Source organism: Neovison vison, chromosome 11 (assembly GCF_020171115.1).
Source record: "Neovison vison isolate M4711 chromosome 11, ASM_NN_V1, whole genome shotgun sequence".
In the NCBI taxonomy this organism is placed as follows: Eukaryota; Metazoa; Chordata; class Mammalia; order Carnivora; family Mustelidae; genus Neogale; species Neogale vison.
The window spans coordinates 26,397,132-26,413,759 of NC_058101.1; the positions used below are offsets into that span (position 1 = coordinate 26,397,132).

The following is a 16,628-nucleotide window of genomic DNA, read 5'->3' on the forward strand; positions in this document are numbered from 1 at the left end:
GTGCTGCCAACACTGCCATTTCTCCAGACTGAGAACCCTGTCCTGCAGCCATTGCCTTTAGAAAATGAACTTTCCTTTGTCACATATACTCTCCTACAGTGAGTCAATGACATCGGCCCTTTCACTGAAAATCCTAAATGTCAATGAGTGGGAAGTAGGGGCAAGGTGGGGAGTTATGTGTGTATCTTAAAGTGATTTAGTAAATAATGATCTAGACACATGCTCTGAAAAGTACAACCATTAAAATGAATGAGGCAAATCCAAGTGCACTTAGCAGAACTGTATGTGAATCCTTGGCTCAGGCTCTGCTTCTTGGAGAGCTCAGACTAAAATAGAGGTTTATGATCCATTAGGTGGGGGGATAAAACATTCTGTCAAGCATGTGACATGCAATACATGTGTCTTTATCATATTTCAGAGGATTTGGGGGCATGCAAAGTATGTACAATGAGAAAAAGACAAATGTCGAGACTAGATTCAGAGTCCTGCTGTGTCTAGTTTTGAAGGTGGGCCTTGACTGGGCAACTCTCCTCCCAACGTGGTCCTCATCCCTGAGGCTCCCATAGGGGCGGGTGGGGAAAGGAGGGGAGTGTGTTTTCTATGTCGCTCCATGCAGTTTCTACACAGCATCTAGTTGAGATGTTCTGGGCTCACTGGGATACCCAGGAAGGCACTAGACCTGGCCCAGCCCCAGATTCCTATTCCAGCTCTGATCAGTGCTATGAATTTAGGCTCTCTCCCCTGGATCCCGGGGCCCCTACCTGCCCCGTGCTCCCTCCTAGCACCCCTCTCTCCTACTCCGGAGCTCAAGCTGCCTCCCAGAACCACTCCTGTTGCATCTGCTAGCATCGGAGGCATCTCTTCTTTGACCTCTGTCCTTTAGCCCTTTGGGAAGGTGTATCAGCCACAGCCACATCACTGTCTTCATTTCAAGGAGAACAGGATTTCATACAAGAAGTCATGTCCGTATAAAGTCTCTGGGAGAGCTGGAGGAGGGGGGTCCAGACTGCATCTCCAGAAATGATCCCAGAAGATCACTGCACACCTGGCTCTCCAAGGAAGCCAGCCCTGCTGCAGCCAAGAGAGTGGGCATGGTGGGGATCGTGAGCTCTTGATGCAAGCTCTTGACTTGCAGAGAAGACTACCAAAGCTGGGCATGGCATCCACGTTTGTTCACCGTGGGGTTTCTGCAGAGCCGTGCTTAGTGAGTGCTTCCTAGGGGGTGGCTGGATAGGTGAATGGATGGATGGGTGGACAGACGGACTGTGATTCTTACCCACGATGGCATTTCTAATGCTCTTAATTCTTAGTGAGATGGAATTTAACAACATGGGTTCACAGCTGAGCACAGAAGCACTGAGTTCAAAGGTCCAGAGCCCTATCTACTGTGTGACCTTAAGCAGGTGACTTCCCCTCTCTGTGCCTAGTTCCTCCACTGCACAAAGGAGTGAATAATAACCATACCTCTCAGAAAGATGCTCAGATGATTAGGTGAGTTCATACATGCAAAGCTCTTTGGATAGGAGCCAACAAAGACCACACTGTGTAAGCTTTTGCTGTAACAGTTGCAGTGAAGGACAAAACAGGTCTCTTTTTTGTGCTCTTTCGTAACATTTCACCTTTTCCTTGACTAGGGGATGGGCCCCATCGAAGGGGAGTCATTCTCAAACCACTGCACTGTTAGCTGCTCTGGATAGTAAGGGCTTACTGCTGACGCCCGTTGGTCTGGAAAGTTTGTATTTGTTCCTGGACTGTGTTGAGTGGAAAGCTAAGCCCCCAGTTTTGCCTGTGCAGCAAGTCTTATGCTTTTGTTTCTTACTGCGAATGTTCTAGTTTAACGGGAGGCTTAACCTCCTCCCTAAACGTTTGATGTGCCGCTCGTCCTCAGCTGGGGCATCAGGAGGCCATTAGGCCCATGTCTCAGGGCGAAGAGCTTCTGGGCCCTTTCAGGCAAAATACTGTCTGACTTCTCGCATGACTTGCTTTGGCAGAAGCCTCCAAGTGCTGTGCTGGGCTTGCTGGGGGAAAATTTTCCACGGATGCCTACTGTCTTCTGGGCCTCTGGCTGGCGGAACAAGAGTATTTAGAGCCCTGAGGAGGCCTAATTCATCTGGTGCCTGGTGAATGATGGCTCTCGAACAGTCTGCAGGCTCAGTCTCTTTGTCAGTGATCCTCGCTGTTCTTTTCTAAGTGCTAAGCTCTCTTCTTCCTCTTCCTCCTGATTCTGTCTTCCTCACTCCAGACCTGCTAGTACCCCTTTGGAAAGAAGCAACACAAAATGGGACAAAACTGGGGGTCAGGAGACTTGGCTCTGTCCTGTACCCCACTTCTAACTGTCTGTGTGAACTCAAGCAAGTTAGTAAATAGCTTTGGGCTTGGTTTTTTGCCCCCCCCACCTTTTTTTTTTTTTTATATTGAAGTTGAAGGGACTACACTCAAAATTTTACAAAGTAATCTGCTTCTGGTTTGAAGGAGGGATGGATGGGTGGATAGATGGATGAACAGATAGGCAAATGAACCACTTTTTAATCTGCAGAGCAAACTATTTCCTTTAAGAAGATGAAAGAGGGGAAAAAAATCAGTGATAGTAAAGCCAAAAATAAAAATAAATGAGCCATGGAACAACCAAACCTCTCAGCAGTTTTGAACAGATGTTTTTCTATACTGTCATAGACTGAGACAAAATGAACCCTTTCTCTACAAGAGTATTCGAACCAATTTTGTGGGAAAGGGAGAAGCACCTAGGATGGAGAGGGCCCATGGCCATACCAACACCAGTCAGCAAAGCCAAGGGCAGCAGGGGATATAGCTGTGGCAACAACTCAGGTTTTCTTGCAAATTGATTATCATGGGCCATATTACAGATGCACCAAATTCAGGAAGATGTTGGAGTTTAGACTCGTTTCTAGAAATTTTCTCTTGACTTATGTATAATATCAGAAACTATTATCCTCAGTACCTGTGTTCAAGAATTAGAATCAGGTCAATAAAAGAATCTTCTAGACCTAATCACATATCTACCACAAGAATAACCAGAGACATAAACACAAATATTTTAATATTCATATTTTGATTTACTGTAGTATTTTTAAAAGTCCGGTTTGTTCTGGAAGAGATACTGGCCATTTAAAGGAAAAGGAGAAAGCTTTGGTATAAGATCAGGTTTTTTGAAACTTCAACTTTTTCACATTTAATGCCAATCAGGGATCTCGTTAGGCTCTACCAAACTTTCTGGCTATCCTCATAAGGCTGTCATAAAGGGCCACATTATTATTTTCATAGTCCTACTCACTTTTGCCTTTATGGACCTCTTCCTCTATTAAAAAAAAATACTAAAAATTATATGGTACAATTGCATTGGTACAGAGACAATATTCTATATCAGAACATTATCTTTGCTCTAAAAGTATGTTTGTTTCCTTCTGATTTTAAACTAGTACATTTCCACGGACCCCTAAAAGTCTTGTGGGCTCTAGGTACTGTGCCTTCTGTGCCTAATGGGTTAGTCAGCTATGGGGTCAAAGCCCCACTTCGCACCAGTCTTCCCAGAGCATAGCTAGCCATGAGGGGGTCGCATGCGTGTTTCTTCCCCGGTGTGGTCCTTGTCACCCAGGAGCTACCCAGTTTGGTCCCAAGATAACAGCTCAGAAGTGAAGGAACTAGACTCACATCTAGAGAGGTTTGGGGGCAGGAGTCTCCTTGGCTTAAAAACTTCATATCCTCTAGAAGCCAGTTTCTCTGCAACAAGTCTGTGGACATAGCTCCCAGTGTTCCTCCAAGGGACATGCCCAGTTATACAAGAGTCATCGTGCCCAGAGTAGCCCAGAGCTCTGGCTTTCTGGCCAATATTTCAAGCTCTCTCCAATCTAATGCAATTTACTAAGCAGGGGTCATTTTTATCATAAGCCATCTTGCCTGGCTACAGTTTGACATTCTTCTCTTATCAGGTTTCCACGGAAACCGAGCTAGAAAGTTAACCAAAGGTCAAATTCTTATGCAGAAGAAGGGGGAAAGGGCTTAATAATCCTTTGCCTATAACAGGCAACTTGCCAGTTAAAGAAATAATCATATTAATGTTATAGTACAGACTTTACTGTGTGTCTGTGTCAGAGACAATGTTCCCTGAAGTCCATTTCCCTTTCCTCCTGGGGTTTGACCACAATTTCCAGATTCCCTTGTGAGTAAATGTAGGTTTGCGACTAATTCCGGCCAATGAACAATGGGCAGAAGTGATACAGATCGCTTTCAGGCTGAGCGCATAAAATCTGTCTGGAAATCCTCGTGCTCGATCTCGTGCCTCTGCTGATGAGACACAGAGCTCCCATGCGGGATTCCGGTGCCCTAGGGAATGGGGGCACCACGGGACAGAAGGAACCTGGGTACCTGTGCGGTTGTGTAGGGCAGAGACCCCCTAGTGTCAGCATACCCCGAATATATAAGCGAGAAATAAATGACCAGCAAGAACAGGAAAGAATGAATTTGTTGGTGTTTTTCATTCCTCTCCAACCCACCCCCAAAGGTGAACTGACAGAGAATGTTAGATTAGGAAAATTAAATGACTCTGCCTAACTCTCTTAATGTCAGAGGAAACCATACAACTGATCCCTGCCCCCCCCCTGCCTCGCCCCCCCCCCCCCGCCCAGCCGTCCCTAACATGGGGGAGAACTTAGAGTAGAGCACCAGGGGAAGACATCTCTCCCCTATCACCACCTTCTATGTGGTCCTTTGCCAAGAGGTGAGCGGCTTCTGGTTAAATAGAAAATTCCATGACAGTCAGAGGTTTCTCATCTAAGAAGCCATTGCTGAAGCCCGGCATTCCAATCGGATTTCAGCCACATGATTTGGGACCAACCTCCGTGGCTGAGAGGAAGGAGCCAAAGGTTCTCGTCATGAAAATCTCTAATTGGAAAAACTAAGAAATGTGTTTGGGAAGAGGTCATGAGGCCGGTACTGCTTTTATGCCTGAGAAAGTCTTTCCCAAATTGTGCTCTTTAAATGGACAATGTTAGTCCATTGTTCTGTGCTTAGCTGTTTTAGTAAAGGATTAGAGGTTTTCTATATATGTAAGTGGGAAAACCTATCGACGTCCCTTCGGGAAAGTATGTGGTTTAGTGTGCTTTTGGTTACAAGTGAAAACAAAAAATGAAAGAAAAAAAGCTCAAACTGGCTTAAACCAGTAAGGTAATTCATTGGATATTGTGACTTATAAGTCGAGAGAAGGGACGGCCTCCAGTGGTGAGGAGCCCTTGCTGGGGTGATGCTAGTGGGAACAGCGAATTAAACGGGGAAGAGCATGATCTCTTGCTTCCTGCCGCCACTCTCCCTCTAGTGCCCCCTGTTGGCAGGCTACCTGGTCCAGCATCTCTGAGCTAAGTACAGAAGACAGTGTGTGGAGTTGAGAGACAGCAGCTTAATCGCGATCACATCTCTGTAGCAGATGATTTTTCCACATTGCTGTCAAACGAAAAGATAATCCGAGAGAATGCAGCCAAGAAATCTAAGAAATGAGTATCACGGAGCTAGGTCAGGCAGTTAATTAATGAGAGCAATTATGTTACTGTTCTGGATTATGTGATGGGTTTGTTATCTGTTACTTTCTGTATGGAAGTTGTGATTTCTTTCCTCACTCTCAGTAAATGTAACCTACATACTTGAGAAAAATAAAAATAAAAAGAATTTACAACCTTCCCCAGTGGCATACAAGGATCGCAAAATCCCAAGAATGAAGGTAGTAAGGGACTAACCCTTGCAAATCTCTGCTCACCCCCACGGGGGACCCCAGCTCAGTGGGTATTTTGAACTGGGTGCTTCGTTGCCCAGAGCTTAGCAAAAAGTGGAGCAGGGGAGAGGACAAGATCCCCAGTCCCCCCTACAATTCCTTCTTTCCCTTGACCCCCTCCCCCCAGGCTGCGCTGGAGAGAACCATCATCCCCAGCCCACTGCCCCCTGCACAGAGGAGTTACTGAGTCTAGCATTTTAGCTGGATGATAGACTTTTCCTGTGGCTGAGGCCCTTCTCCCATCACAACTCTTCCTCTTCACAGGAAGCACATCCTTTGGAGAGCAACAACCTGGTTGTGTTTGTTATAGGTTAGGGAACACACTCTCCCCTCTCTTAATCATGACAGCCTACATGTATTTCTCTGGGGTTCCACTTCAAGTTATTCTATATATCTGTATACAGGCTAATAAATTAAATAAATATAATCTCCTGGAAGGAAGACATGGCCCTTTACTTACTTACTTACTTACTTACTCACTTATTTAACATAACTCCATGGCCAGGAGAGAGCCCAACGTGGGGTGTGAACTCATGACCCTTGAGATCAAGACCTGAGCTGAGCTAGAGAATTGGAGAACTGCCTGAGCCACCCAGTACCCCAGTTTCTTTATCTTCCCTTTGCACTTTGTATCAGTTAGAATTTCATTCAGTTGCAAGTCACAAAGATCTGAGAGCTAACAGCTTAAACAGAGGAGGGTTAGAATGGGAAAGAGCAGCCCTTTCTCTTTTGAAAAAGGAGCATTTTCGAGTCCCACTACCCTCCTGCTTACATCCCATTGTCCAGAACTTTGTTCCGGGGCTGTACCAGGCTGCAAGGACCAAGGAAAAAGTCAATGAGCGTCGACGAAATGCTGATAAGGGAGCAGAATTTTGGTCAAAGGACTTCTCTTTGGAGAACAGTTTCAAGTGAGAGTCAATGTCCAGAAAGGCTGAGATGACAGAAGGGCTCTCGAGACAGTTTACTTAGAGACGATGATGTGCAAAATTCAGAGGCGGTTCCACGAACCCATTTTTCTTTAACATGGAAAATATTTATTGGATCATATTAAGATTCCAGAAGTATACCTGTGAACTTTAGAACATTTGGCCAAAGAAAAAATAATGTCCCCTACTCCCAGAACCTAGCTAGACATAGCCCTAATTAACATTCTGGCGGGCTTTACTTCAGTCTCTTCCGTGCATAAATAATTTGTTAATTTTTAACAAGTAAAAAAAAAATGAAATAAACAAACAAACAAAAAACACCATTCTTGCTGTTTGCCATGGTGTTTTAACTGTTTTTGGAAAAGCGATATATTAAAAAGCCTCCCCCGCAACTGCCCCCCACCCTTTTCCCTCGCCCTGCTCTCCACTCCAGGATCACTGCTCCTGGCAGTCTCTGTAAATCCCATCACAATTTATCTTCTGTACATTTCAGCAGATACAAGCTTCCAAATCCCCTGGAACACATTTTACATAAATGCCAGCCCAACACGCGCTCTGTTCTCACCTTGCCGTTCCCACCCACACTTTATTCTGCTTTTTGCCAGATCAACACCAGAGCTTCTCCCTTAGCTTCCATGCCATTTCTTCCTGTAGCCGTGACCCATTTATTACCCAGCTGCTTCTGATGGGCACTTGTTGTTTCCAGTCTCCTGCTATTACAAACAATGGCAGTGGCCTTTTATAGGTCTCATTTGCATATGTTAACATATTGATAGGATAAACTCCTAGAGGCGGAACTGCCACATCAAATACACTTGTAATAGTGATAGGAGCTGCTCAGTAGCTCTGCACGCTGATTGCAACAATTTGCACGCCCACCAGCAAATCTATGAGGGTCTTAAAATCCGTCTTAATACAGCTTTAGAATGGGGAAGGTTGAATCATAGTGTTTGCTTTTTTTTTCTTCTGTCTTAATGCTATTCCTGCTCAGTGCTCTACCTTTCATGAGTATTTACCTGCGAGATCCCTGGGTGTACGGGGGTCGGGAGTCGGTTGGACTAATGAACTCGAAGACTGCACCTGTCCGCTGAACAGTTCCTGCTTCTCCCTGCATTTTATCCCTGATAGAGGCACTGACATTCTAGCTAAATGATAGTGTTTTCCTAAGATTTTATTTTTAAGCCATCTTTACACACAACCTGGGGCTCTAACCTACAGCCCCAAGATCAAGAGCCATGCGCTCTACTGACTGAGATAGCCACGTGCCCCTAAATAATTGTTTCGTATTTTGATGGTTTGACCCTGCTTTTTCCTAAAATATTTTAAGGAAGAAAGTTGGAATAAAGGGAAAATAATAGTAAAAAAATGACTATAAGGAAAGCAAGGTGAAGCCAGAGATGAAGTCAGCTCACCCAACGGCCTCAGCATTTTCACTTAACCCATGTACCAGTCATAGGTCTGGATGATGGTCTCTTGCTCTTAATTCTAGAACTTGCTAGAAGCAGGTCACAGATTTGGCCAAGGCCAAGAGCCAAAGAGTTCAAAACATCTGGCTCCATGGGAATCTGGCTCTTCCGAGGCAGTAATAATCACCCGAGTGCGTGGAGAGGAGACAGTGTTTCTTCTCTCAGCATTCGTGCTCCAAACTCACATGCCCTGCGGGGCTGGAGGGCGGAGACAGAGCAGGTCTGGGAGGAGGGCGGTCAGCTGGTGCGAAGGGAGGAGGATGAGGAAGAGCTTGGTAGGAAGAAGAACAAGGCACGAGGAGTGGAGCACATGCCCAGAAAGTGCCCTGGTCCAAAACAGAAATACCGTGAGGACAGGCAGAGATGCACCACTGATCAGACTGTAGGCGCCGTAGCAAATCAACATCAACTTCACTCTACTGGAATTCTTTCGGTACCACATGGCCTGCTTTTTCTAAGCCCTGACCTTGGCCACATTCCTGTTTGGCATCATGGCTTTGTTTTCTGGCCAAGTCCTACTTGGAGTTGAGCTCTATAGAGGAAGAAGGGATTGTGTTAGGCTTGGATCGTGGCAATACATCATATGAAAACATGCCAGTTCCTAGCAGAGGGGAGCATAACCCTAAGAATGTTCAGGAAAATTGGAGAGCATCTTCATGTCTGTGTCAAATGACAATACTTTGCTTTCCCATATTCTTCATATATAAAATTGTCACTTTATTTTATTTTTTTAAAGATTATTTATTTATTTATTTACTTGACAGAAAGAGAGAGAGCGATCACAGGTAGGCAGAGAGGCAGGCAGAGAGAGGGGGGAAGCAGGCTCCCGCAGAACAGAGAACCCCATGTGGGGCTCCATCTCAGGACCCTGAGATCATGGCCTGAGCCAAAGGCAGAGGGTTAACCCACTGAGCCACCCAGGCGCCCCAAAATTGTCACTTTAAACCCAGATTTTAAAAAAGTAGTCCTACTAGGATTACAGCTCTGACAAGAGATACTTGCTAGTAGAAGGGGATACGAATGAAGTGGCGTTAGGGTATTAGGTTGAAATTTGCCCCAAAAAACCCAATGTTGTTATAGTTGCCTTTTCATACACACAAAGTCATAGCCATTGCTCAGTTTCCAAAATAAACGTGTTTTGCTTCATTTAGTGCAGATAAAGCTATCATCTCTCCAGACAAACCAAACAAACCCTTTAATTTACAACACAATATTTTGTCTTTCCAGGCATCCTACAAGCCATTGTTGAAGCAGGTTGTGGAAGAAATATTTAATCCTGAGAGGCCAGACCCAGTGGATATTGAACACATGTCTTCAGGCCTCACTGACCTCCTTAAAACTGGATTCAGCATGTTTATGAAGGTAAAGTAATCCTGATTGTCCGGCTTGCTGTCTTTGCTGGGCATGGAAATGCTGCCACCAGTTCACCCTGAGGAGGACCATATAGGACAACCTCTGGTGTTTGGGCTCTTCTGAAATCAGGTGCCATCTTCGTTTAACTTTGGTCATAAGCAACCTGACCTTCCAGCCTTAGCCAGCTTCTTTTGACCTAAGCGCTATGGTGTTTTTTTCAGTTGATACATGAGGATACGAGCCCCCCCCTAGGATAACATGAATGAGAACGTTTCTCCTCCTTGGCTCACATTTCACCTAATCCGTATGCTAGTCACAGGTCTTGATGATGTTCTTTTGCTCTTAATTCTAGAACTTCTGTAGAGTAGTGAATGACTCAGTCCCATGACTCGCATCACCCCCAAATCCATTCACAAAACTTTCGTTTTCACCTCGTGGACTCCCAGTTGCCAAGGGCTAGTCTTTCCCTGGCTAATATCAAGGAGAGGTCAAAATGACTGAACAGCCTTTGCCATGGGGATGAAAGGAGGAAAAGTACACAAATGAGATCTATTTTTAACTCACTATAAAGTTTCTAAATTTAAAAGGATCTAAACAAGATTACAGGCTGGCCTCCTAGTCTATGCCAGGATTTCATTCGTAATAACTCTTGGAAATAACAGAATGTTTTGCCTACTTCAAAGCGTCTTTGAAATCATGGATTAATCTACAGAGAAGATCTGGCCTTTCAGAGTTCAATAAATGCATATGCCAGGAAAACTGGTCCACTCGAACAGCCAGAGGACAGAAACCAGACAATGAGACTCTAGACAAAGCAGTTAAGTGGGCTGGAGGGGCCGCCCGGGTCTCCTTCCTGCTGCCTCCGACTAGCACTGCCTGTTAACTCCGTGTGCCGGCTGGGTTTTCCCCATATTTATTTACTTATTTATTTACTTATTTTTAAAGATTTTATTTACTTATTTGACACACAGAGAGAGATCACAAGTAGGCAGAGAGGCAGGCAGAGAGAGTGGCGGGGGTGGGGGTGGGGAGTAGGCTCCCTGCTGAACAGAGAACCCCATGTGGGGCTCCATCTCAGGACCCTGGGATCATGACCTGAGCCGAAGGCAGAGGCTTTAACCTACTGAGCGACCCAGGCGCCCTACGTATTTATTTTTAATATATAATGTATTACAGATCAGCTTCTTAAAAGTGTGTGGGGACTCCTCTGTAGAATGTAAGCCTAAGGTTGTCCAGTAGCCCTTCACGATGGCTAGTTTGTGTAGAAACTTTCAGACTAGACGTGGTCTCCAAACCCTTCTCCACTTGAGTGCCCTCTTCCTTTCTCCACGAGCTTGGACTTCGCCCTGACAAGAGACTAAAATGATAAGTGGGGGCTTCCAGGACCCAAGCAGGGAGATCTGAGGCCGGCTCCACAGGCCCCATGTGCTTCCCCAGTCAGGCCGCTGCCTCTGTGGTTGGCCAGGGGCACAGTGAAGGTTCCAGCCTGCCTGCTCTCTGCTCACCAGACGCATTTGCAGTCGGCGGAGACACACAGTGCAGACAAGACCCTCTGTCTCGCTCTTGGCCAGCGGTGTCCTGCAGAGACAACTGTTTCTTCTTAGCAAATGGGTCCTGTGACCAAATTTGTTAGGGAAACACTGGCTGAAACAAAAAATTATATTGCTTCTGAGGGCACGGTGTCTTTCCTATGCTCCTGGACTTTGCAAGTATCAGGTCAATATGGAGCCTCCCTTGTGGGAGACGATCGGCTTGCGTTTTCCATTACTGTTTCATGAACCGTGACACATCACATTTTTAAATTCCCCTTTTATGCTCTGCAGAGTGTTTTCTGCAGCTCTGTCTCTGACAAGAAGCTTTACTGTCCTAAGGAGGATTTTTGCCTAGGAAGATGCTTGGGGCCATCCTGGGCTGCTGTGTCTCTCTGACTTCCTATCCCTGGAGTTGGGACTCATGAAGAAATGCTCTGGCCCCTTGAGACTGATCTCAAAGGGAAGTTCCCAAGTAATGCATTTCAGAAAAAGGAAGAATTTGTATTTTCCCAGCAGCTGTCGGAATCCATTCCTCAGCCCCCAGCTGCCAGGCTCTGCTCTCAGTTGCCAGGGGATGTCATCGGTCTGCAGGGGCTGGGAAGAATCTTGGCGGGCTGGGCACAAAACCCTCCCCACCCCGCCACCCCAACGGAGAGGAGTTTTGTTCTGTTGCTACATGGGCTTCCATGGCTGACTCTTCCCACGACACCGTGGAACTTGAAAAGGAACATTACCTCTGGCTCGTGCATTCAGGGCTTGAACAAAACAAATGGGATAAAATGTAGAGAAGAACAGTCAGTAGGGCTTTGAGGACTAACTGCGATTTCCCAAGGAGCTCTGTCTTTGAGATGGAGGGAAGCCATCAGGAAAGAGTGTGTTGTACTCTGCTCTAAGGCCCGTGGAGAGAAGAGCTTGCAAGATGTGTGTTTAAACAAGAGTCTCTGCCTCAAACCAAAACTCTGTGTGAGAGAAGTCAAGGACACTGCAGTTTGCCCTGACTGAAGTCCGAACCTCCTCTGCGTCCTACCGCAACTTGTTACCATCTCCTTCCTGCATTGCTTTTATGTGCTTTCCTCCATAAAGGCTGTCCAGAAAACTCCCCTGTTCTGTTCTGGTTATCTCTTGCTGCGTAAGAAGCCATCCCAAAACACTGACTTAACGTACTATTGATCACTGATTTCATTCACGAATCTGGACTCCGGGCAGAGCTCAACAGAGAGCGATTCACCTTCAAGATGGCACCCATGCATACCAGCAGGTTGATGCTGCCCATCAGCTGGTAGCCCAGCCTGGCCCGTGAGCGAAGGGACAAGGTTCCTCTCTGTCATCCTGAGCTTCCTTCACAACATGACGGCTGCGGTCAAGGGCAAGCATCCTCACAGAGAGCCAGATAGAAACCTCAGAAGTCATGTGGCATCCCATCCCCAGTGCTCTGTTGGTCAAGGCAGTTACACATACGCAGCTGGGTTCAAGGAGAGGGGACATACTCTCCTCCTCTCGGAAAGGGAGCAGGAACATGAGGAGCAGAAATTATTGTCATGGCCACTTTTGGAAAACACAGTCTGCACTGGGCCCGAATATGCCCTTGACTGTCCAGCCTGACAGGACAGCATGTGGCAGATTCTGAGAGTTTTCCCTCCAGGCTAGAGGATAGAAAATTCTCTGGTGCTCTTGACATTGGTTTCAAAATAAGTGCTCCCAGAAAAGCTTTGATAATGAGACACCTGCCTGTTTGCCATAATTTTTTTTAGTAATATAATCTCAAAACCAATCAACAACCTACCAACCAAACAAAACCTTCCTGCGTGATAAGACACGACAGGACTTTCCTCTGCTGGGTTCACTACGTCAGGCCCTGGAAGGTAAAGCAGACAAGCTGGGGAGAAGAGCGAGTGTGCCCACAAGACCATTCTTCGGATGGTTCTGAGACAGTGTTCCGCGTCAGCTACGTACACTCGTCAAACAGAGGATAGACTTGTGGTTACCCACATAAAGCTGTGGGCTTCAAAGGGCAATGCCCTGGAGGAAGGCGGGGGGACTATCAAACTGGGGAGAGACAGCTTTGGCAGAGCCTGACATTCTTCAAACAACCAAGCATTTCTCCAAGATGCTTATGCACAGAGCACCTTGATCTCCTTACAGGAAAGCTTGATAGTGATCTAATAAATAAATCGAAACATACCTTACCCCTCGTGCTTCAACGTTAATTTAATTTAAAACTAGCATGTCTAATAGGCAGCACTTTTAAAAATGCATTTCTGGAATTTGTGGTTTGGATTTCAGTCTCCTGAAAATAATAGACTTTATATCTACTCCATGTGTTTGGCCCCCAACTTGTTTTGACTAAAGGACATGATTTGCCAAGATGTTTTCTCTGCTGGAATTGGCATGAGGAGGGTAGGTTTTATCTAATGAAATTGCGTGAGGCCCTTTTACCTCCTTTTATCTATGTTTTTTAAGAAGGTTTTTGTTGTTGTTGTTGTATGGCCGTGCTTAATTGGAAAATATTAAAAGATTTAGGAAAAAGACTCAAAGAAGACCCGGTGCTCACCTCTGGGCCCTTTTCTGAATTGAGATGAGAGCTCCGTCGCCTTGGGCCTGCAAGGGCAGATGGAAAAGCTGCTCAGCAGACCCTGAGAAGCTGGTAGTGAAAAGAGATCAGAATTAAAACTCTTTCAGTTGCAATGAAGATACCAACAAAATGCACGACTTCATCATTTCTTGTGAATCCATTTGTGGCAAAGACCAAAGAGGGTCTTGGGAAGCTCGGGGCAGCCGTGTGGTGGGCCTCAGGAAGGATGGGGACTGAGACCTGGAAAAGCCATCAGGAACCCAGACAGTTCTCTGGGACTCGCTCTGGCCTGCAGAAGATGGAAAGCACCAGGGTCGGCATAGCACGGGTGCTCGCTAAGTATTCGTTGAGTGAATGGCTGGGTCATGATGCCATGGCCCTTGGTTTTTCTTAAGAGCTCAGCTTTGGGGCACCTGGGGGGCTCATTTCGTTAAGCGCCTGCCTTCAGCTCAAGACATGGTCTTGGGGTCTGGGGATCGGGCCTCATGTCGGCCTCCCTGCTCCGTGGAGAGTCTGCTTCTCCCTCCCGCTGCTCATGTATGCAGTCTCTCTCTGTCTCTGTCTCTCTTTCTCTCTCAAATGAATAACTAAAATCTTTAAAAAAAAGAAAAATAAGAGCTTTGACTGAGCCTCATCTGTCTTAGGTCAAATGTCTTGATTCCCTGGGAAGGATCTGGAATTGGCCCAACTGAAGTCTGCCGCCCTCTTCCAAAGCAGTCAGCTATGGCTGAGGGGCAACCATATAGCTGCTGGGCGCACACCCCACAACCATGGGGGTAAAAGAGACTGTTCATATGTGGGACGGAAGCGCCTGCAGGAGGGGGTGAAGGCTACCAGGGAGATGAAGGGCAAAAATAATGAGCCTCAGGTGACACTGGCCGTCAGGTCCTTGGACTGTAAGAGCTGGATGTGCCTGTGGGTCATCTCGTCCAGCTCATCCTTGTTTACATAAGCAAATAAGACAGAGAGATGGACTGTTGGTGTAGCTGTTACACTTAATGACATTTCTGACGAGAAGTGAACAGTTCGGCATTTGGTGTCTCTTGATTAACTCAGTGCATGTCCTGGAAGTCCCGTTCACAACACTATTTATCCTCATGGTTTCCATTTCCTTCTTCTTAACTGTGCTTCCTCCTAAGAGGTGAGGTTGATTTGTGTCTACCACCAGCTAAATATGACCCTTCAGTTCTAGTGAGATGGGTTCTCACAATTGGAATCATTAAACCGAAGCAAAAACTTGGTTTGGGCAGTCAACAAACTTCATCTGCCTGTAAGCAATTATCAAGAGCCTCTTCTGTGTGCTCATACCTATTGTGGGCAGGGAAGACATGGGGACAAACCAGATAGCCCACCTGCCCTGGCCCGGCTCACCTTGTGTGGCCTGCGGGTGATGGACAGGAAAACGGAGGACCTAGGGCAATGGACAGGAAAATGGAGGACCACGGGGAGGAGAAAGAAGTGGTGTGCCAGACGGGACGCGAGGGCACAAAGGAGGGGGCGTCAGACCGGGAGTCAGAGAGAACCTCCCAGAAGAGTGGAGCACAATCAGTGCCATGGGAAATAGAAACAATGCGACCCATGCTGTGGTTCCCGGTGGCCAGAGCTGAGGGCGGATATGGGGAATGGAAAAATGTGAAGACAAAGAGGGAGGCAAAAGCCAGATCAGGACGGCTAGAGGTGTGAATTTTGCCAGAACACTGAGGTGCCATTGAATGGTTGTTAGGAATCTATAGTAAGTTTATAGGTTACAAAGGTGACTCCAGCAGCGAGTGTGGGGGGGACGTGTGGCCAGACCCGCATCGGGCTGCAGAGGGATGGCGGGCAGATGAGGAGATCCAGAGCTCAAGCAGGGTAGGGGGTGTGAGGGCAGGGGTGCCATGCTGGCAGGTTCCCCAGGACAGGGTGTTGCTCAGCTGCAGGAGATGAGAAGACACCACCTGGGGTCATTGTCCTGGTGTGGGGTGACTGCAGGAACGATGTTGACATTCTCTCTGACGGAGAAGCAGAATGGAGAGCAAGAGGACTCACATTTGAGAGTTTAGCTTTGCAGCTCCGCAGGGCCTGGGCCGATGGGAGCAATCTGGGGCCACGGGGACAGGTGAGTCACAGACCGTGGGCAGGGCCTAGGTCACCAGGAAGGCCATCTGGGAGGAGAACAGGGGCAGAGGCCTGAGCAGTCAGGGACACAGCCTGTCATGGAGCAGGTCAAGTGAGCCGGGCCTTCTAAGGGAGACTCCAGAGGGGCAGGAGAGAAACTGAGGGAGTGGGGGAAGTTTCCAGAAAGAGGAAGGCACCCACTGCAGCAGCTGTGGCAGGGAGGTCAAGCTGAACAACGGAGTGTTGCTGCCCGTGTGGAGACCGTCTGCGACGTGATTCGGTGAGGAAGTTTCCAGCAGGAACCTGCTAATTGGCCGAGGCTGCTAAGGAATGAGAAGCTCGGCCTTGAGAGATGAAAGCTAGCAAGAACGCTTTAGGTTTGAAGATCTGTTTATAAATGGGGGGCTGTGGAAGGCGCTTCGTTCTGCAGTGAGAGACACTTGGATTTTAGTCTTCACTGTCCAGCTCACTGAGACTGGGAACGACTTACTCAGCCCTTCAAGCCTCCCTGTGTCGAGCTGTAAAACAGAGCTTCTACCCACTTCGCAGATTCTCCGTGTCACATCGTGTCCCGCTCGCCCCACCCCCTGCTTTCTTTTCCTCCAGAGCCCTTCCCAGCTTCCTTCCTCACCAGAGTACTGGGTACTTCCTCATCCTCTATTTGTGTAGAAATAGAAATTCTGCACCAGCCGCTGGTCTGGTCCGCTCGTGGCCACATCCCTGACATCCCTGAGGCCTGGAGCCTGGTGGGGCCCTGTAGTTGTTGCTCACTAAGTGTTTGTTGAGTGGACGGATAACTGAGTATGCAGCACGGTGTTGGGCAGCGGTGGTGGCCGCGCTCGGGAGAAAAGCCATTGCCAAACCCATCTTCAGAGTCGGCACCCCTCTCCTCAGGGCCGAGTG

General features: G+C 47.2%; 1 protein-coding gene across 1 annotated transcript in view; it reads left to right on the plus strand.

Annotated features, from left to right (window-relative positions):
- SCFD2 (sec1 family domain containing 2) overlaps positions 1 to 16,628 on the plus strand; it is a 446,538-nt gene that overhangs the window by 413,018 nt on the left and 16,892 nt on the right. The window contains exon 7 of the mRNA XM_044267869.1: positions 9,399 to 9,533. Coding sequence (XP_044123804.1) covers positions 9,399 to 9,533 — 135 coding nt within the window. The remainder of the gene's footprint in view (positions 1 to 9,398; positions 9,534 to 16,628) is intronic.